Below are 21,566 nucleotides of genomic sequence, written 5' to 3' on the forward strand. Positions count from 1 at the left end.
GTTGGTTAGTAGAGTATCCTTTCTTACACTTACCCAGCACTTTAGATTCATCCCTGCTGTATCGGGCTTTAAAAGCAATAGCCCTTTCCCCATAATTCTTCCCCTTTGGGCCTTTGAATGTGGATGATCTACGTAGACGCCCTTAAGAGACTCAAACGATCTGCAATGTGTGAATTTTTCTAATTGCTGAGATTAGAGGGAGATGACCCTGATAGAAATATGCAACTATCATTACCTAGGTCAGGGGTCTGCAAACTTGGCTCTTTTTAAGACTTGTGAACTTCAACTTTGCTGGCTTCAGCTTTGCTGGCTGAGGAACTCTGGGAGTTGAAGTCCACAAGTCTTAAAAGAGCCAAGTTTGCAGACCCCTGGACTAGGTAAAGAAGTAAAAAAAATGTTCTTTTAAGTCCTAGAAAAAATGCCTCGCAATCCTCGACATACCACCACAATTGAGCTCTACATTTTTGTTGCTAAGTGAGACATTTGTTACGTGAGCTTTGACCCATTTGACGACCTTTCTTACCACAGTTGTTAAGTGAATCCCTGCAGTTGTTAAGTGATTCTGGCTTCCCCCGCTGACTTTGCTTGTCAGAAGGTCACAGAGCAGGGGTGAAATCTAAAAATTTTCCCTACCGGTTCTGTGGGCGTGACTTAATTGGTGGGCATGGCTTGGTTGTCAGGTGACTGAATGGGCATGGCCAATAATAATAAATAATAAAAATAATAAAGTATACAAAACTTGGAAGCTCTCCTTCTTTAAAAATAGAGGCACCGGTCTACCAATTGCCTTTTTTGGGGAGGCACTGATGTACCTTCTTTAAAAATAGAGGCACCGGTCTACCAATTGCCTTTTTTTGGGAGGCACCGGTATACCTTCTTTAAAAATAGAGGCACCAGTCTACCAATTGCCATTTTTTTGGGAGGCACCGGTGTACCTTTTTTAAAAATAAAGGCACCGGTCTACCAATTGCCATTTTTTTGGGAGGCACCGGTGTACCTTCTTTAAAAATAGAGGCACCGGTCTACCAATTGCCTTTTTTTGGGGAGGCACTGGTCTACCTTCGTTAGAAATAGAGGCACCGGTCTATCGATTGCCTTTTTTTTGTAAGCACCAGTCTACCTTCTTTAAAAATAGAGGCACCGGTCTACTAGCCGCCTACAGCGCTGATCAGCTGTAGTGCAGCCTTCTGAAGCGCCGCGGCAGTCATTTAAGGCCGTTTGCAGCTATATCACCACCGAGAGCTTCAGGGACAGAGAAGAGGAACAGCGAGGCGTGGGCGGTGGGGGAGGGCAGGGATTTTTGCTACCGGTTCTCCGAACTACCCCCCCCTCGCTACCGGATTGCGTGATCCGGTCCGAACCGGAAGCATTTCACCCCTGTCACAGAGGTCTTAACGTGACCCTGGGACACTGCAACCGTCATAAATACGAGTCCATTGCCAAGCATCTGAATTTTGATCACGTGATCATGGGGATGGTGCAACGGTTGCAAGTGTGAAAAGCAGTCATATAAGCAGAGGTGGGATTCCTCTGGTTCTCTCCGGTTCGGGTGAACCGGGAGTGGTGACTGCGGGAGGCTCTGCCCACCCGCCCGGATGTAATGCGCGAGCAAAGAGCATGCACGGAAGGCTGTGTGTGTGCGCAAAGGAGCGCTAGTGCTCACATTTGCCAACCGGTAGGGAAGGTAACCGAATCCCACCTCTGTGTATAAGTCACTTTTTCCGGTGCCGTTGTCACTTTGAAGGGCCACTAAATGAACTGTTGTAAATCGAGGGCTACCTGCACAGCCAAATCAGGCTTTGGAAGCTTGTGTTATCATAGCCTGTCTCAATAAAATATCGTTCTGGTCTTCTTGTGGAGCTGATTTTTTGGTCTGCTCTACCCTAGTGGGGCTGATCCTAATCTCCTTTTAAAGCAGGGGTCTCCAACCTTGGTCCCTTTAAGACTTGTGGACTTCAACTCCCAGAGTTCCTCAGCCAGCTTTGCTGGCTGAGGGACTCTGGGAGTTGAAGTCCACAAGTCTTAAAGGGACCAAGGTTGGAGACCCCTGCTTTAAAGGAATCTAAATACGGGTTTTCCCCCCACTTCTTATGAGTGAATGAGAAAGTGTGTGAAGCAAAGAAGCGATAGTAAGTGTCCCTTCCAAGCAAGGGTCATCTGAAGGTTGGACGAGATCTCTGTGGGGATCGGGATCAACCCGCTTTCTGAGATTTCACACCAAGGTCGAATCTTTGCCTGATCTCGCCGGTTTGCGCGACAGGATTGTCCTCATTTCCTGCCTCACCCCGTGGCTCAGCAGAAGGCCGGACTCTACCGAAAGTGTCCGGTGCATTCTGGGGATGCCACAACCCTCTTTCTCCAGGTTCAGTGCAACGCTGTCCACGGAGGTGACATTGGTGCTACTCGCTGGGGTGGTCTGGTGGGATTTCTGTTCAACGTAGGACAGGTATGAAACCTCCGGGTGGATTTCCAGATGTGAGTGCGAAGAGGCCACCTTTGGACCATCAGTAGGGGGAACGACGGCTGGCGTTTCGACGCTCTGGGCGGAGTCGTTCTCGTAAAGATTGTGTGACAGTTCTCCTGGGCTCTGCCTGGAAGCCCGGACGAGCGCGTGGATCACCGTGATAATCAAAACGACGATCCCAGAGGAGAGGATACAAGCGCAGGTAATTCCTGTTTCTCTCTCAAATGCCATCGTCACGTAGATCGAGAGGGCTGGAGGGAAGATAACACTGTTAACATCCGTCGAAGCTTAAAGCAGTTTACAAAGGAATTGGGTATTTACCAAGGGCCTCTGGTGGCTCTACAGACTAAGCCAGTCTGTTATTAACACAGCTGCTTGCAATTACTGCAAGTTCAAGTCCCACCAGGCCCAAGGTTGACTCAGCCTTCCATCCTTTATAAGGTAGGTAAAATGAGGACCCAGATTGTTGGGGGCAATAAGTTGACTTTGTATATAATATACAAATGGATGAAGACTATTGCTTAACACAGTGTAAGCCGCCCTGAGTCTTCGGAGAAGGGCGGGATATAAATGCAAATAATAATAAAAAAAAGTTTATAACTCGCGTGTTCATACAATATGCTAGCAATTGGATTCCCTCAACACACTTGACTCGCAATTGTCCCCTCCATTAGCATGCTGAAAAAAGGTTTGGCCTATACAGTAGTCCTCTACTTACAACAATTGTTTTAGTGACCGTTCACAACATTAGAACGGCACTGAAAAAAGTAGCTTGTATGACCGTTTTTCACACTTATGACCACTGCGCGTTTTGGTCACGTGATCAAAATTCGGATGCTTGGCAACTGGTTTATATTTATGATGGTTGCCGTCTCCTGGGGTCATGTGCTCAGCTTTTGTGACCTTCTGAGAAGCAAAGTTAATGGCGAAGCCAGATTCACTTAACAAATCATGTTAACTAGTTTAGCAACTGCTGTAATTCACTTAACAGCTGTGGCAAGAAAGGGGGTAGAATGGGGCAAAACTCATTTAACAAATGTTTCGCTTAGTAACATCAATTTTGGGCTGAATTGTAGTCGTATGTCGAAGGTAATCCCTCGATCCCTGTATGCTTTATTGCAATTTCTTTATTTTAAATTAAACCACCCGATAGCCAGAACTCTCTGTGCAGTTTATAATAAAACACTCTAAAAAAATAACGATTCAAATGAAAACATAGATCCGTGATGGCGAACCTATGGCACACGTGTCCGAAGTGGCACGCGGATCCATGTTGCCTGGCACACGCGACGTCACCCGTTTCTCTTCCGGGTTCCTGATGTGCGTCCGAGGATCAGCTGGCCTTTTTGCATGCGGCAGTGCTGGAAACTAGAAGAGCTGGTCTTCCGTTTTCCTGCGTGAACATGCAACCTCCCGGCTGATCGCCGCGTCGGCATGCACATCACAAACCCGGAAGAGTAGCTGGCTGAAACCAGAAGTTCATTTTCAGATGTATGCATGCACCCTGGGCAGCTCCTCTCCACTCGGTGTCGAAAAGTTTCGCCATCACTGACATAGACCAAAGGTAAATGCAAAATAAAGTAGATTGGATGCTTTTGTAACTTCTCTCCATACCATTCCTTTGGTCCCAATTTGTTTTTAAAGCAGGGGTCTCCAACCTTGGCAACTTGAAGCCTGGTGGACTTCAACTCCCAGCAAAGCTGGCTGGGGAATTCTGGGAGTTGAAGTCCACCAGGCTTCAAGTTGCCAAGGTTGGAGACCCCTGTTTTAAAGGATGGTTCTGAGAAGTTATACGGATGGGAAATTTTATTTCCTTTTCAGACATAAGTTTCAAGTCGCTTTTTGAACATTTCTTCTAGGACAAGCAAGGAAAGCGAGAAAGGGAAAGGAGAAACTACTCACCTGCTAGATAGGCTAAAACAGCGCAGCAAAACACACCAACGGCTACATGTCTCACTTTTCGACTCTCCAGCAGGAACCAGTCGCCTCTGTGACATAAGAACAATATATTATTATTATTTGTCTGCAAAGTAGACAGATCGCTGTGTTGTGACCCAGGTCCAAGTAGGTAGTAGGAAACTCAGTCAGTGTAAAAAAGAAACAAATTTTATTCGAACAGCTGAGAATTACTTCATTCTCAGCCTAATCCAACTAAATTAAAGCAAATTCCTCCCAACACAATTCCTCAGTCCTATCACCAACCTTGGTCCAATTAGGCAAACTTTCTTGGCAAAAGTTCAGAAGACACCGATACGAAACAAATGCAACAAGACAAAGCTATCAATGTTGTTTTCCGGCAAAGAGTCCAAACGCCGTTGCTGGTCTTTTAAACCTTATGGGAGGGGCCAGTCATCTCTGGGCCCTACTCCCGAGTTGTCCTCTTTGCTTTAGCTGCTCTTGCCTTCTGGCGGCTCTTCTCATGCGTGCATTAGGAACAGGCTCTTCCTGTTCCTCTTCCTCACTACTGTCAGCCTCTGGAGGCTCTGGGGTCTGCACATTTCTCCCCGATGGCCCTGGCCACACCTCTGCCTCCGACGCAGAGCCCTTATCCGGGCCTTCCCCAGCCTCCAGGACTGGCCCATGTTCTTCCTCAGCCTCATCGCTGGCCGACTCCTTTGCCAGCTCCGCAGGCTGCTGGCAGACCACAGCATCCTGCTCCAAACATCTCACATGCAAACCTGCTGTAATGTTGATGAACTTACATTTTGCTCTAAAACACAGACAGTCCTCAACATACCAACTTTCATTAGGGACCGTTCAACGTTAACCAGAGCACTGAAAAAAGTGACTTACAACCATTTTTCTCCCTTAACAGCAGGAAACCCATGGTCCTGTGATCAAAATTTCAGCCCTTGGCAAACGATGGTTGCAGCATCCAAAGGTCATGTGATCACTATTTATGACCTTCCCAGCTGGCTTTTTGGCAAGCAAAGTCAGAGTCAGATTTGCTTAACAACCATGATTTGGCTAATGACCATAGCAAAAAAAGTTGTAAAATTGGGCACAACTCACTCAACAGCCATCTCCCTTAGCAACAGACATTCCGATCCTAATTGTGGTCATAAGTCAAGGACTCCTTATACTGTAGATTTGACTGTCATCAGCAAAATGTGAACAGTGCAAAAAGCAATATGTTGACGCTGCCAAAGATTTGAGGAACCAAGCCATCAACTATGTCCATGGGTGAAATAACTCCTCTGTTTTGGGAAGGAAGGGGGGGTTCAGCTCAAAGCCAAAAACAGATGGCTTTTTTATTAATATCTGACCCATTTCTTTTAATGAAACAGCTCTTCTAAACTCTTACTTTCAGCCAGAGCTGTTGTTTTGTTGGGAGTAGTTGCAGTTCTCTTCAACATGCAGGAATTCAAGCAGTTACTGGGGAGCAAGAATGTGGAGCTTTGGTGGGAAAGGAGCAGTTGGTTACTAGAGTTGAAACTTCATTTTCCCAGGGAGGGAGCCTAAGTCCAAGGGATGGGGATTGGGGGGTGGGGGGAATGGAATCACTGTGTGGCTTTTAGTGTCCTGGAGTACTGAGTCTTGTTTTGTCAGTTGCAGGAAGAATTCCACTGCATTCCCTTCCATGGCAGGCATAGAAGGAAAGAGGAAAGGGAAAGGGAAAGGAAAGGAAAAGAAAAGGAAGGAAAAATGGGAAGGAAGGAGAGGGAAAGAGAAAGGGAAGGAAAGAGGGAAAGGGAAAAAAGAAAAGAAAAGGAGAAAGGAGAAAGGAAGGGGAAGGGAAAGGGAAAATGGGAAGGAGGGAAAGGGAAGGGAGAAAGAGAAGGAAAGAGGGGAAGGAAAAAAGGAAGGAAAGAAGAAGAGAAGAGAAAGGGAAAATGGGAAGGAAAGGAAAGGAAAAGGAGGAAGGGAAGAGGGAAAGGAAAAAAGGAAGGAAGGAAGAAGGAAGGAAGAGGAAGGAAAATGGGAAGGAAAGGAAAGGAAGGAAGGAGGAAGGAAGAGGAAAGGAAAGGAAGGAAAGGAGGAGAAGGAAAGGAAGAGGAAAGGAAAAGAAGGAAGAAGAAGATAAGGAAGGGGAAATGGGAAGGAAAGAGGAAAGGAAAGGAAGGAAAGGAGGAAGGAAGGGGAAAATGGGAAAGAGGAAAGGAAAAAGAAGGAAAGAAGAAGATGAGGAAAAGGGAAAATGGGAAGGAAGGAAAGGAAAGGAAAAGGAGAAAGGAAAAGGAAAAAAGGAAGGAAAGGAAGAGAAGGGAAAGGGGAAATGGGAAAGAGAAAGGAAAAAGAAGGAAAGAAAAAGATAAGGGAAAGGGAAAATGGGAAGAAAGGGAAGGGAAGGAAAAGGAGGAAGGGAAGGGAAGAGGGAAAGGAAAAAAGGAAGGAAAGAAGGAGAAGTGAAGGGAAAGGGAAAATGGAAAGGAAAGGAAAGGAAAAGGAGGAAGGGAAGAGGGAAAGGAAAGGAATTTAATGTGGATTATAGGACAGAGGGAAGGGAAGGGAAGGGAGATGAGATGTGAGGTGGAATCCAGAAAGAACATTTGAAGTGTGAATTCAAAATCACCACAGCAACTTAGGAAAAATGGAGGAGCTGAGATGAAAGCATAATGAATAGAGTGAATGCCAGTAGGCTGGATTCCAAAATGGGTCATTAAAATGGAATTTCACTTTATAAAGGCTGGCACATGCATGTGGTTGGTGTGTATTGCACTTTGCACAATAACGTGATCAATGCCTCAAGGCTAATCTGAGCCTAGAGCAAAACTCCAGAATGGGAGACTTATACAAAAATTATTTCCCTGTATTTTAATAAATTTTGTCGACCTTGGAAGTATCTAAATATTAGCTACAAGCATCCTGGAGCCTTGGTGGTTTGCACATGTTAGACTAGCCAAACTTGGATTGTAGTTCAACGTGTTTTGTGAATCAGACTATTATAGTAAGCCCTACTCAGGTTCCTTTGTTTAGATGCAGGATTTAATGTAAACACAAACCCTCTGGTTTTTTAACCTTGGTACAGTGTATGATGCGAACCCAACCATTGTGCGGCTTAGCTCAATCAAAATCAAAGCCAAAGGAAAGATTTATGTCAAGCCCAAAAGGCAATAGAATAAAATATCTGCTTAATTTGGTTGGATCGATTTTCTATAGTGGTGTTTCTCAACTTGTACCTTGCTCAATAGTAGTACCTGTGAGAGGGATCTTGGAATCTGTCGTGTCCCACTCCTCCGCTGACGGGGAAGTCCGTATCAGGCGTGCCTCTGCAGCTCTGCCAAAGTCCTAGCAAAGTCCTCAAGGCAGGCAGGAAACCAGAAAGTGACTTCAGCAATATAAGGTAGACTTTGCCTGACTCAGAGAATGCCAGAAAGCAGATCCTTTATATAGGCCATGGGGTGTGGCTCCATGACTCAGCACTTATCCAGGCCTGCCCCTCCCTTCCTTCTATTGATGCCGCCTATCAATTCTCCTGAAGCGAGGGTCGCTCCAGCTGTTGGTAATTGACCTTCCTCAGGCTCACATGCTGTGGGGGCAGGAGAGGGGTCTAGTTGCTCCGTTTGTCTGGGCATGGAGCCAGGGCTGGGGGCTGGAAGCACTTCTTCTTCCTCAGCCTGTCTGGGCATGGTGCCAGGGCTGGGGCCTGGAGGCATGCCAGGACATTCCTCAGCGTTCGGAAGGAGATAAGAAGAGCCCAGCTGCGGGGAAAGCGAACGAGACACAACGAGACACAACAGAGTCCTAGTGGACAACCATTTAGATATGAGCCAGCAGCATGCAGCAGCTGCCAAAAAAGCCAACACAGTTCTGGGCTGCATAAACAGAGGGATAGAATCAAGATCATGTGAAGTGTTAATACCACTTTATAATGCCTTGGTAAGGCCACACTTGGAATACTGCATTCAGTTTTGGTCACCACGATGTAAAAAAGATGTGGAGACTCTAGAAAGAGTGCAGAGAAGAGCAACAAAGATGAATAGGGGGCTGGAGGCTAAAACATATGAAGAACAGTTGCAGGAACTGGGTATGTCTAGTTTAATGAAAAGGACTAGGGAGACCTGATAGCAGTGTTCCAATATCTCAGGGGTTGCCGCAAAGAAGAGGGAGTCAAGCTATTCTCCAAAGCACCTGAAGGCAGGACAAGAAGCAATGGGTGGAAACTAATCAATGAGAGAAGCAATCTAGAACTAAGGAGAAATTTCCTGACAGTTAGAACAATTAATCAGTGGAACAACTTGCCTGCGGAAGTTGTGATTGCTCCAACAATGGAAATTTTTAAGAAAATGTTGGATAACCATTTGTCTGAAATGGTGTGGGGTTTCCTGCCTGGGCAGGGGGTTGGATTAGAAGACCTCCAAGGTCCCTTCCAACTCTATTATTATTATAATAACTTTAGCCATTTTAAGATGTGTGGACTTCCCAGAATTCCCCAACCAGCTTGTTCACTGCAGAATCCTGGGAATTGGAGTCCACACATCTTAAAGCTGTCAAGATTGAGAAATCAGTATTTCTAGGCAGGTGAAGAAACATTTGCAAGAAAATGACCAAGTCAACTCACAGGCCAATCATAAACTAGATGTATTCTCCACTATTGGACTAATGCCCCCAAAATCTTGATTTCACCCTTGTGTTCTTTTTTTTTTGTTAGGTATTTATTTAAAACATTTATATAGCCACCCATCTTATAACCAACTCTGAGTGACTCCCAATCATTTGTTATATCTGATCAAGTAGATTTAAAAGGTTGTTAGTGTCTCTTGATTGACAGCATAGGGTATCCAAAGGTACAGTAGTGGCAAAAATTGTGAAAACCTTTTGGGAAAAGTGTATTTTTGAGGTTTGATGGCTAATAACACCACTTTTTTTTTGGAGCTTCAAGATAATCATATTCCACTGCTGGAATGGCCTGGGAATAGCCCTGATCTTAATCCTATTGAAAATCTATGAAACCAACTGAAGAAACTTGTTAGTCAGAAGCGACCCAGCAATAAAACCCAATTAATAGAAGCAATCATTCCATCTTGGTTTCACATTATAACAGCTGCAGAACTAAAAGACTTGGTTCACTCCATGGGAAGACGTTGTAAGGCTGTAATTCCTGCTAAAGGTTAGCCAACTATTAACTGACATGGCGATAAGTTTTTTCTATAGTGATCACTTTTGTGTATCTTGTTTTTTTCTACATGTTTCACTTTTCTCCTTTATATTGTAACTGCTATACTAATAGCAAATCCTTCATAAAAGTTATTGCATTACACTCGCAATTAAATTATCTTTCCATTGATATATAATGTTATGGTAGTACTCCAAAAAAAAGAAGAAGCTGGTGTTATTAGCTAGTTTTAGAAAATACACTTTTCCCAAAAGGTTTCCACAACTTTGGCCACTACTGTGTACTACCCCACTCAGCAAAGCAGAGGTCAATACAACTTGGCTTAGCACAAGAAATAGAATAGAATAGAATAGAATAGAATAGAATAGAATAGAATAGAATAGAATAGAATTTTTTTATTGGCCAAGTGTGATTGGACACACAAGGAATTTGTCTTGGTGCATACGCTCTCAGTGTACATAAAAGAAAAGATACCTTCATCAAGGTACAACACTTACAACACTTAATGATAGTCATAGGGTACAAATGTATCACTTGTTAATGATACAACATTTAATGATAGTCATAGGCTACAAATAAGCAATCAGGAAACAATATCAGTATAAATCGTAAGGATACCAGCAACAAAGTTACAGTCATAAGTGGAAGGAGATGGGTGATGGGAATGATGAGAAGATTACTAGTAGTGCAGATTTAGTTAGATTTAATTTAGAAATTAACCCACGTTACATCCTCAGCGCCAACTAAGTACCCAGTTCCGAAAGTGCCACCCTCAAGAAAAGCCTCCGAGACCCCCGATCGTTTTGAACAGGGGACCTTCTGTGGCTTCGGGGCTCCCTGGGAGAAGAGAGCAGGCAGGGACACCCTCGCATACGCACCTCTCGCTGCCCAGCGCGCCCCCCGAGGCAGCGCACCGCTCGGCGCCGCAGTAGCCGTGCAGGAGGCTCAGGAGCAGGCAGCTCAGGCTGAGCACCAAGCCGAGCGAGGCCAGGCCGGCCGAGATCGGGCGCAGGAGAGCGCGGAGCCGCTGGGGCAGGTCGCGGTTGCCGTCGGTGCCTCCTTGGATCTGGAAAAGCAGCATCGAGGCCAGCACGGCCACCAAGCCCGAAGCGGTGCCCAAGAGCATCAGCGCGCCCAAGGCGCGGTGCCCGTATTGGGAGAGCATTGGGAAGCCGGGCCGAGAGGGAGAACGAAGGGACCGCGGCAGAAAGTTCGGCTCAAACTTTTCCCCAAAAGTTGCGTCGAGGCGGCAGCTTTTGGAGAGGGAAGAGGGCGCGGCCGAAGTGAGCGGCTGCGCGGGGAGAAGGGGGCTGAGTGCCGGGGGATCCGACTCGCCGCTCGGTCCAATTGAGCCCCGGATCCTATCGCCGACTTCATCCTCCGCCGCTAAAAACCCCGGTTTGGGCCAAACGCCGCCGTCCCCGCGCTGAAAGGCAGCGCAGAAACAAACCCGATCGTGGCTTGAGTCGGTGAGCGCTTCGATGCGCCGGTGATGCGCTCAGCCCCTTTAAGAGCTGCGGTTCCCAGTGAAGCTCCACTCAGCTTTAATTCAGTTTTTTTGATGCCCGGAAAAAAATGGTGCATAAGTGCACCTGCGTGCCTACAGTCCCTGTCCTAATATTCCTTTTTTACTTACTCTTTTCATGTATCCAAATTAGGTTTATACTTTTACCTGGTATCTTATATATGATTGACAAAAATAACTAAATAAATAACTAAATAAATAATTTTTTTAAAAAAATAATGCTAGCAGGATAAGAAAGCTTCTAACTGGGGCTTATAGCAATAGCACTTAGACTTATATACAGCTTTGCAGCCCTCTCAAAGGCCGGGGTCTCCAACCTTGGCAACTTTTAAGACTTGTGGACTTCAACTCCAGCTTTGCTGGCTGAGGAACTCTGGGAGTTGAAGTCCACAAGTTGCCAAGGTTGGAGACCTCTGCTCTAAGGGGTTTACACAGTCAGCCTCTTGCCCCCAACAATCTGGGTCCTCATTTTACCCACCTCGGAAGGAATGGAAGGCTGAGTCAACCTTGAAGCCGGTCAGGATCGAACCCCCTGGCAGTCAGCAGAATTAGCCTGCATTCTAATCAGTGGGCCACCACGGTTCATATCTGGGTAGTCCTTAACTTATGATCTCACTTATGATCGCAGAATTTCTGTTGCTAAGTGAGATATTTGTTAACAAGAGTTTTTGTCCGTTTTACAACCTTTCTTGCGAAGGTTGTGAAGTGAATCGCTGCGGTTGTTGAGTTAGTCAGACGGTTGTTAAGTCAATCTGGTTTCCCCGTTGACTTTGCTTATCAGAAGGTTGCAAAAGATCCCAGGACAATGCAACCGTCATAACTGTGAATCAGTTGCCAAGCGTCCGCATTTTGATCACATCACCATGGGGATGAACTGAATGAACTGTTGTAAATCAAGGACTACCTGTACTGATAGTCCTTGATTTGCGAATATGACAGCAATGATAAAATATGAACCAGTTTACTACCGGTTTGCTGGCTGCGCACCACGCACCAAATGCAAGATGCACACACCCAGTGCACGCCAAAAGGAGGCATGGGGTAAGTAGAACACGCGGGGCTGTGTATGATCAGCTGTAGTGCGCGATCTTTTTTTACTTTTAAAAGCATTTTTTTAACAACCTATTTGGCCAAAGAGGTTATAAAAAAACGCTTTTAGACACTAGACAACCTATTTGGCCAAAGAGGTTATAAAAAAACGCTTTTAGACACTAGACACAAGAACAGTTTTTTCCCAAAGGCCATCACTCTGCTAAACAAATAATTCCCTCAACACTGTCAGACTATTTACTGAATCTGCACTACTATTAATCTTCTCATCGTTCCCATCACCAATCTCTTTCCACTTATGACTGTATGACTATAACTTGTTGCTGGCAATCCTTATGATTTATATTGATATATTGATCATCAATTGTGTTGTAAATGTTGTACCTTGATGAATGTATCTTTTCTTTTATGTACACTGAGAGCATATGCACCAAGACAAATTCCTTGTGTGTCCAATCACACTTGGCCAATAAAAAATTCTATTCTATTCTATTCTAAAAGTAAAAAAAAGGCTCTGACAATCGCGTGGCTCAGCTGTGATCGTTAGAGCCTCTTTTTTTACCTTTTAAAAGCATATTTTTAAGAAGCAGCAAGCAGGGAAGTGGGCAACTGGACATTGGGTGGGCATGGGGGGGATTTTTGCTACTGGTTCTTCGAAGCATCTGCCGCCATCACTACCGGATCGCGCGATCCGGTCCGAACCGGGAGCATTTCACCCCTGTATGACAGTCTTTAAGCACATTTTCCCCAACGGGCAAACTTCTGCTGCAAATCAGAAGTAAATGCCGGTGACCAGCAAAAAAAATTGTCGTATATCATGGTCCCAGGTGAAAGTGGGATGCTGCAAATGGCTGTAAAATGTGGGCTGGTTTCCAGGTGCCCCAAAAGAGATCTTGTGACCGCAGCGCCCTCTCCCCCCAGCCACCATAACTTTGAACCCAAGTCATAAATAATTATGTGGAGGTGCATAACTCATAACTTTGAATGATCGCCAGTGACCGGTCATAAATCAAGAACTTCCTGTGTTTCACAAGCACAGCAAATGTGTGGACTTCAGTTCCCAGAATTCCCCAGGCATGTCCATACATCTTAAAGTTGCTGAGAAGAAATATTGTCATAAACTACTTCAAAGGGCGTTGATAATACTGCACACACTCACACACAAATTTCTCTTTTTTTTTTTTTTGGCTAGTGTTTTATTCATTTCTTTCTTGGAAGGTGTTCATAGCTATGCAAAGCAGAGCAATAGCAAATCGGGGAAATGATAAATCTAGCTAAATCAAGTTTACACCACCACAACTTACTCGCTGCCGATCTTCCTCTCCATGCTTCCATACGTTTCCTGTTGTTCTTCTCACCTCTCTTCTTCTGAGGAACTCAGCAAGTTCATCTAACCACAATTTTCTCGGTTCTCGACCAACTCATTCCTCCTTTCGAGGCTGCAGTTCGAATCTTATTCATTCTCTCTTTATGACCCACCCACACTGAAATTTTATTTTACTAAGGCTTCTTTGTACACAAAGCCACACCGTCGCATTCTTGTGCCTTTCTCTTCCTATTTTATCACATACACTTAAGTTATTTTCACACTGCCCAGCTCTCGTTTCTGTGCACCAAAAACACGTTGTCCTTCTTTGCTTTCCTTATCAAACTTCGGGCAGGAAAGCAGAACGAAAAATGGATAAATATAGATACCACTGACCGAGAGAACAGGAAACCCAGCACTTTCAGAACCAAAGTGGCAGCTGAAGGTCACAATCTTATTCATGTTTAGTCGGCTTTGCTACGAGTTGAGTGCAAGGTGTATTCTCTATAACTGGACATTCTATGACAGTCATGTTGTGCCCTTCTTTAGACAGGTTTACAGGTAGTTCTTGACTTAAAACCATTTGCTTAGTGACTGTTGAAAATTACAAAGTTCCATCGAGGATCTGTATACTGCACGAGTCAAAAAGAGGGCTGTGAAAATATTTACAGATCCCTCACATCCTGGACATAAACTATTTCAACTCGTACCCTCAAAACGACGCTATAGAGCACTGCACACCAGAACAACTAGACATAAGAACTGTTTTTTCCCAAATGCCATCACTCTGCTAAACAAATAATTCCCCCAACACTGTCAAACTATTTACTAAATCTGCACTACTATTAATCTTCTCATTGTTCACATCACCCATCTCCTCCGACTGTAACCTTGTTGCTGGTATCCTTACGATTTATATTGACTGTTTCCTAATATGATCTGATTGCTTATTTGTTCCCTATGACTATCATTAAGAGTCGTACTTTATGATTCTTGACAAATGTATCTTTTCTTTTATGTATCCTTGTGTATTTATGTACACAAATACCTTGTTTGTCCAATCACACTTGGCCAATAAAGAATTCTATTCTATTCTATTCTATTCTATTCTATTCTATTCTATTCTATTCTATTCTATTCTATTCTATTCTATTCTAATTCTACAACAGTACTGAAGAAAGTGACTTGCGACCCGTCCTTACATTTACGACCATTGTGGCATCCCCAGGTTATCATGATCACATGATTAAAATTCAGCCGCTTGGCAACCGGTATGTACTTATCATGGTTGCAGTGCCCTGGGGTCATGTGATCATCATTTGCAATCTTCCCAGAAGCTTCTGAGAAACAAAATCAGGGAAGGGGGGAGAGTTGGATTTGCTTAACAACTGAATGATTAACTTAAAAATTGCAGTGATTCGCTTAACAGCTATGGCAAAAAAAAAATGTAAAATCAGGTGTAATTCAATTGCCAGCTGCCTTGCTTTGCAGTGGAAAACTGGTCTCAGTTGAGGTCATAAATTGAGGCCTTTCTGTGTTGGAACTCATCGTTGAAATGTATTTCTATGCAACAACTACAGGAGTATTCAGCCAGTAGATGGCAGTATTTACAAGTTTGGATCCATGGTATATACTCTATGCTCTTGTTCTGAATAGAGTTTCCAATTTCCTGTTACAGTTATATAGTTGAACAGTAAAGCACATGGTGACTGTGCCCTTTGTTTGTTCTGTGGTGCTTTATATAAATAGAATCTCTAACATTCTGTAAATCAATATTATTTATTTATTTATTCATGTATTCATTTATTTCATTTATGCTACCCCTTGCACCAGAAGACCCCAATACTATACTGTAACAAGTCCAAGAATATCCTAAAAAAAGGCAAACTTCTTCTACACTGTTGCTAATAAAACTGCACATCCATGTCAAATTGTCATGGTTGAGCTCAACTCAAAAGGAACGTTCCCTGAACGGATGTGTTATTCAAAAAGCCATTTATAGCAGGAGTCTCCAACCTTGGCAACTTTAAGACCTGTGGACTTCAACTCCCAGAATTCCTCAGCCAGCAAAGTTGAAGTCCACAAGTCTTAAAGTTTCCAAGGTTGGAGACCCCTGATCTAGAGTCATTCCAACAATGAGATGGGTGATCATGGGGATGCCACAAAGGTCGTACGTACAAGGACTGGTCATAAGTCATATTTTTCAGTGCTGTTGTAACTTTGAACAGTCACTAGAAATGATTGTAAGCTGAAGACTACCTATATGTCCTATATATAAATATACACTGCCTATATACACTGAGCAGAGGTGGCACAGTGGTTAGAATGCAGTACTGCAGGCTACTTCTGCTAATGGCTGCCTGCCTGCAATTTAGCAGTTTGAATCTCACCAGGCTCAAGGTTGACTCAGCCTTCCATAGCAATAGAAATAGCAATAGCACTTAGACTTATATACCGCTTCATAGTGCTTTTACAGCCCTCTCTAAGCGGTTTACAGAGTCAGCCTATTGCCTCCAACAATCTGGTTCCTCATTTTGCTGACCTCGGAAGGATGGAAGGCTGAGTCAACCTTGAGCCTGGTGAGATTCGATCTGCCAAACTGCTGGCAGCCAGTGATCAGCAGAAGTAGCCTGCACTACTGCACTCTAACCACTGCGCCACCGCGGCTCCATCCTTCCGAGGTGGGTAAAATGAGGACCCAGATTGTTGGGGCCAATATGCTGACCGCTTCAAGAGGGCTGCAAAAGCACTGTGAAGTGGTATATAAGTTTAAGTACTATTGCTATATATCCTGGGCACCTAGCAAAATGTTTAAAAACAAGACCGACAACTAGAAAGTTTAAAACATAGACTAAAATGAATACTAAGACTATTGATGACTTTGAACTTTAGGGTTGGAGAAGTCAAGAAAACAAACAAGCAGAATACAGAACATATCAACCCAGAGTAGATACAGATCAAATGACCAAACTCAAATTATCCTAGTTAGTTTGGACATGTTTTGTGAAGGCCCAGGTTTCCAGAGCAGAGGTCTCCAACCTTGGTCCCTTTAAGACTTGTGGACTTCAACTCCCAGAGTTCTCTGGGAGTTCTCTGGGAGATGAAGTCCACAAGTCTTAAAGGGACCAAGGTTGGAGACTCTTGTTCTAGAGAGTGCTTTGCTATTAAGAAAGGTGAAAGGAAAGAGAAAAAGAGGACAACCAGCAGGATGCAGTCAGTTATGGAGGTGATGAATGCAACATTTTTGTTGTTGTTAGTTGCAAAGTCGTGTCTGACCCATCGCGACCCCATGGACAATGTTCCTCCAGGCCTTCCCGTCCTCTACCATCCTCTGGAGTCCATTTAAGCTCACGCCAATTGTTTCAGTGACTCCATCCAGCCATCTCGTTCTCTGTTGTCCTCTTCTTCTTTTGCCCTCAATCATTCCCAGCATTAGGCTCTTCTCCAGTGAGTCCTTCCTTCTCATTAGGTGGCCAAAGTATTTGTGTTTCCTCTTCAGGAACTGGCCTGCTAAAGAGCAGTCAGGGTTGATCTCCTCTAGGACTGACTGGTTTGTTCACCTTGCAGTCCAAGGGAAGGATATTGCAAAATCTCCATTCCCTCCCCATTCCTGGGGGAAGAATATTACAAAATCTCCATTCCCACCCCGCTCTGGGGCCAGCCAGAGGTGGTATTTGCTGGTTTTCTGAACTACTCAAAATTTCCTCTACCAGTTCTCCGGAACTTGTCAGAACCTGCTGGATTTTATCCCTGGAGAGAAAATTTTCAATTTTGCACAGGGAAATTTTTATAATCAGCATTTATGTTTTTCTTCAATACTTAGTGAGGATAACTGGCAAGAAAACATCCATTCAATTTAGAAATGGACAATTTAATCCTGTATTTATTAGTTGGGGTTTCTGATTATTCAGGCGGTGATGAAATGGGAAATATTCGGCTTAACAAATCAAGCACTGGGAATTCCTATGTTCTGTCCCTGGGAAGGCATTAAAAAGCAGGCGCAACACTGATTCAGAAGCTCTTTTTCCCACTGGAGTGAGATTATCGTCCTGCATTTCCACTTTAATTATATTACCATATTCCTAAATTTGCAACAGTTAAGCCTGGCCAAAATACATCAGTCTATATCCTCTTTTTGAATGTGGATATCCTCAGCCCTGAGTATTCCGCCGATCCCAGCTTTGCCCTTTCCAATAACTGCTTTCTATCCCAGCACAGGAAGAAAACCAGACCTTTCAGTCAACACGAAAGCGCCCCTGGATGCCCATTCTGTCTCTTGCGTTGGTGGCAGAAGCTGGGTTTCTTCCACCCCAGGGAAATTGAGAATCTAATTCTGAAAAAAATACAGTTGTCTTTGGCACACGATTCTGTCTGGGCTCTTCATACCAATCTGTCTCCTGGGGTTTGTACATCCTACAGTACCAGTCAGGGGAGTAATTGGCAGGGTTTTTTACTATACGTTGTGCCACATGCCGCTCACCACTAGATGAAGCCAATTCAGGATACTAGCTGGAACTGGGTAATCATGAAGCTATAGTTCAGATCAGTGCTGAAAAACACATATCAACTTTTGAGAAACACTAAGTTGAAAAACACTTATCAACTTACACAAAATACAAAACACAAAATACAAGCTAGACAGATATGACCTAACAGACAACCCTCACTCTGTCAAAGATCTTGGAGCACTCATCTCAAATGATCTAAGTGCCAGAGCTCACTGTAACAGCATTGCTATAAAAGCATTAAGAGTTGTTAACCTAATCTTACATAGCTTCTTCTCCAGTAATATTGAACAGCAAACTAGGGCATACAAAACTTTTGCCAGACCAATTCTTGAATACAGCTCATCTGTCTGGAACCCACACTGCATATCGGACATTAATACAATCGAACGAGTCCAGAGATATTTCACAAGAAGAGTCCTCCACTCCTCTGCTCGCAACAAAATACCTTATGCCACCAGAAATTTTGGGCTTAGACAACTTAGAACTACGCCACCTTCGGTCTGACCTAAGCATAGTACATAAAATCATCTGCTACAATGTCCTACCAGCCAATGAATACTTAACCTTCAATCAAAACAATGCAAGAGCACACAATAGATACAAACTCATGGTAAACCGATCCAAACTAGACCGCAGAAAATACGACTTCAGCAACAGAGTTGTCCACACCTGGAATGCACTACCTGACTCTGTGGTTTCTTCCACAAACCCCCAAAACTTTAACCTTAGACTTACTGTATTTATTTATTTATTTTATTTATAATTTAATTTCTATACCACCCTTCTCCCGAAGGACTCAGGGCGGTTTACAGCCATATTAAAACACGAATATAAATAACAAATTTAAAAAGAATTAAAAACAAATATTTAGTAGGCCAAATCAACTAAAACGGTCATAGACCGCCATAAAACCGCTTTAAAATTACAATTAAAATACACTTAGGCTACTCCCGCACAATGAAATAATAAAGTCTTCAGTTCACGTTTGAAGGTCCGGTGGTTGGGGAGTTGGCGTAACCCCAGAGGCAGCTAATTCCAAAGGGCCGGTACTGCCACAGAGAAGGCTCTCCCCCTGGGGGCTGCCAACCGACATTGTTTGGTCGACGGCACCCTGAGAAGGCCCACTCTGTGGGAGCGCACAGGTCATTGGGAGGCTATTGGTGGCAGAAGGCGGTCTCGTAGATAACCCGGTCCTAAGCCATGGAGCGCTTTAAAGGTGGTCACTAACACCTTGAATTGCACCCGGAAGGCTACCGGCAGCCAGTGCAGGCCACGCAGGATAGGTGTTATATGGGAGCAACGCGGTGCCCCCTCTATCACCCGCGCACCGTGTAGACCTCACCCCATTCCTAAGAGGTCTGTAAGGGGCGTGCATAAGCGCACCAGCGTGCCTACCGTCCCTGTCCTAATGTTTTCTTTTATTCATACCCTTTACATGTATTTACAATTATGTTTACACTTGTATGTGTCATAAAATATATGCTTGACAAAATAAATAAATAAAATAAAATTTTAAGATGTGTGCAGAGTTGGTATTCAGCCAGTTTGGACCAGTTCACCCAAACCAATCGCGGGTGGGCCTGCACACCCACCCCAGCTCTATGCCATCCTATTTAGGCATGTTTTTGAGGCTGGGCACATGCGTGGAAGTTGCGCACACCAACAAAGCACATGTGTGGAAGGCCGGGCACATGCGTGGACGGGGGTTCACAATTGCAAACTGGTAAGGAAAGTAAGGGAATACCACCCCTGGATATGTGTACTTCAACTCCCAGCATTTCCCATCCAGCATGCTGGCTAGGGAATTCTGGGAGTTGAAATACACACAACTTAAAGTTGCCAAGATTGAGAAACACTGGCTTAGATAATTTGGACATACAATTTACCCTAAAACAGGTCGCCCTCGATTTACAACCAGGGGTCCCCAAATCCCCAGTTTGTGGACTGGCACCGATCCACAACATACCAGCAACTGGGCCACGGCAAACAAGCAGGATGCAAGCAGGACGCAAAACCATGCCACCTCCGGACTACAACAAAAAAAGCCTCTACAAAAAAAGCCTCTTTGGTGGCCAAAAGGGCCATTGCCTTAAGGCAGGGGTGTCAAACTCATCATTGAGGGCCACATCAGGATTGTGTTTGACCTCAAGGGTGGGTATGACCAGGGTGGCCGTGGCCAGCTCAACGTCATGTATGTCAGGGGTGCCTGTGGCAGCCCGAGCGCTCTGCCAGCAAAAATGGACTCCCGAGCTCCGTTTTCGGCTGCGATGGCCTCCTACAACCCTCTGCCAGGGAAAATCGAGCTTGGGAGGGCCACGTATGTTTTTTTGTTTGTTTAAAAAAAAGAAAAAAACTTTTTTTTATAGATCCAACGGGAGGGGGGTGTTACAGGATCTGTCCATTAAAGCAAGGGTCTCCAACCTTGGCAACTTTAAGCCTGATGGACTTCAACTCCCAGAATTCCCCAGCCAGCTTTCCTCAGTCAGTTTGTGGGACCCAGGAAGAAAGCTTTTCTTGTCACTCATCCCATCCTGTGAATTAGGTTTTATTGAAAATATTTGTATTAATTTCTATTGGTGCTTTTTTGTCAGTTGTTTTTCTCTCGGCTGCTGGATAAACTATTTGTTTTGCATTTTGGGTTGGATTTTTTTTCTTTGCTAGATTTTTTTTTTTAAAAAACCATTTTTTAAAAATTGTTTTGAACCACCCCAAATCACTTGTTTGAGAAGGCTGGCCATATAAACTGGATAGATGGATGGATGGATGGATGAATTAACAAAGGCCAACACAGGCAGGGTGGGTAGATGCTATCACTGATGACACAAATAGAAATTTAACAACTTTAAAAAGCGGTTCTAAGACAGTGCTGGTGAAACTCCATGGTTTATGGTTCCATACATCGTGCAAAGCTATTTATACTGTTTAGATCAGGGGTCTCCAATCTTGGCAACTTTAAGCCTGGTGGACTTCAACTCCCAGAATTCTGGGAGTTGAAGTCCACCAGGCTTAAAGTTGCCAAGGTTGGAGACCTCTGCTTTAGATTAAAGGCTCAATGAATTTTTTCGAGGATTTAATCCAGTGGTGAAATGTAAAATTTGTTACTACCGGTTCTGTGGGTGTGGCTTGTTGGGGGGGGGTGTGATTGGGTGGGCATGGCCAACTTTTTTTTTTTTACTTTTAAAAGCATTTTTTCTACAACCTCTTCAGCCAAAGAGGTTGTAGAAAAAAATATTTTTAAAAGGCTCCTCTGACGATCCCAGCTGAGCCGCACGATCGTCGGAGATTTTTTTTTTTTTACTTTTCAAAGTATTTTTTCTGCCAAAGAAAAATGGCTCAGCCGGGCATGGGGGGGGGGGAAGGGATTTTTGCTACCGGTTCTCTAAACCACTCACCGCCATTGCTACCGGATCAGGCAATCCGGTCCGAACCAGGAGCATTTCACCCCTGATTTAAACTTGGGTTTCTCTGGATCCAGTCCAAATTTAAAATCCTGGTTTTCCCCAGCAAGAGGAGGGGAAAAATGAGGATTGTATTTTTATATTTGAGGTCACCCATAAAAATAACTCGGTTCCATAATCAGAACAAATTCCTTGGCTTGGCCTGGAAGTCTTATCCTGGATTTTGCTGAAGATAGGAACAGGAGAAGCAGTCTAGGA

General features: G+C 44.2%; 1 protein-coding gene across 1 annotated transcript; it reads right to left on the reverse strand.

Annotated features, from left to right (window-relative positions):
- Positions 1-2,033: 2,033 nt before the first annotated feature.
- On the reverse strand, positions 2,034-11,018 carry TMEM221 (transmembrane protein 221). The gene is made up of 3 exons (XM_058163150.1): positions 10,305-11,018; positions 4,367-4,525; positions 2,034-2,751 (listed from the first exon to the last, which is right to left on the reverse strand). Exons 1-3 carry the CDS (start codon positions 10,684-10,686, stop codon positions 2,213-2,215), a joined length of 1,080 nt encoding a protein of 359 aa, XP_058019133.1. The 5' UTR covers positions 10,687-11,018; the 3' UTR covers positions 2,034-2,212.
- Between the last annotated feature and the right edge of the window lie 10,548 nt (positions 11,019-21,566).

This window comes from Ahaetulla prasina, chromosome 1 (assembly GCF_028640845.1).
Source record: "Ahaetulla prasina isolate Xishuangbanna chromosome 1, ASM2864084v1, whole genome shotgun sequence".
In the NCBI taxonomy this organism is placed as follows: domain Eukaryota; kingdom Metazoa; phylum Chordata; class Lepidosauria; order Squamata; family Colubridae; genus Ahaetulla; species Ahaetulla prasina.

Bases quoted from the DNA above. Each gene is read 5' to 3' on its own strand.
- TMEM221 (XM_058163150.1), bottom strand. From the start codon at position 10,686: ATGCTCTCCCAATACGGGCACCGCGCCTTGGGCGCGCTGATGCTCTTG. The intron at 4,526-10,304 runs GCTTTTCTTGAG...ACTACCTACTTG, and splicing joins AACGATCGGGGGTCTCGGAG to GACCTGGGTCACAACACAGC. The intron at 2,752-4,366 runs GTGAGTAGTTTC...AACTGCTTTAAG, and splicing joins TGTTTTAGCCTATCTAGCAG to CTTCGACGGATGTTAACAGT.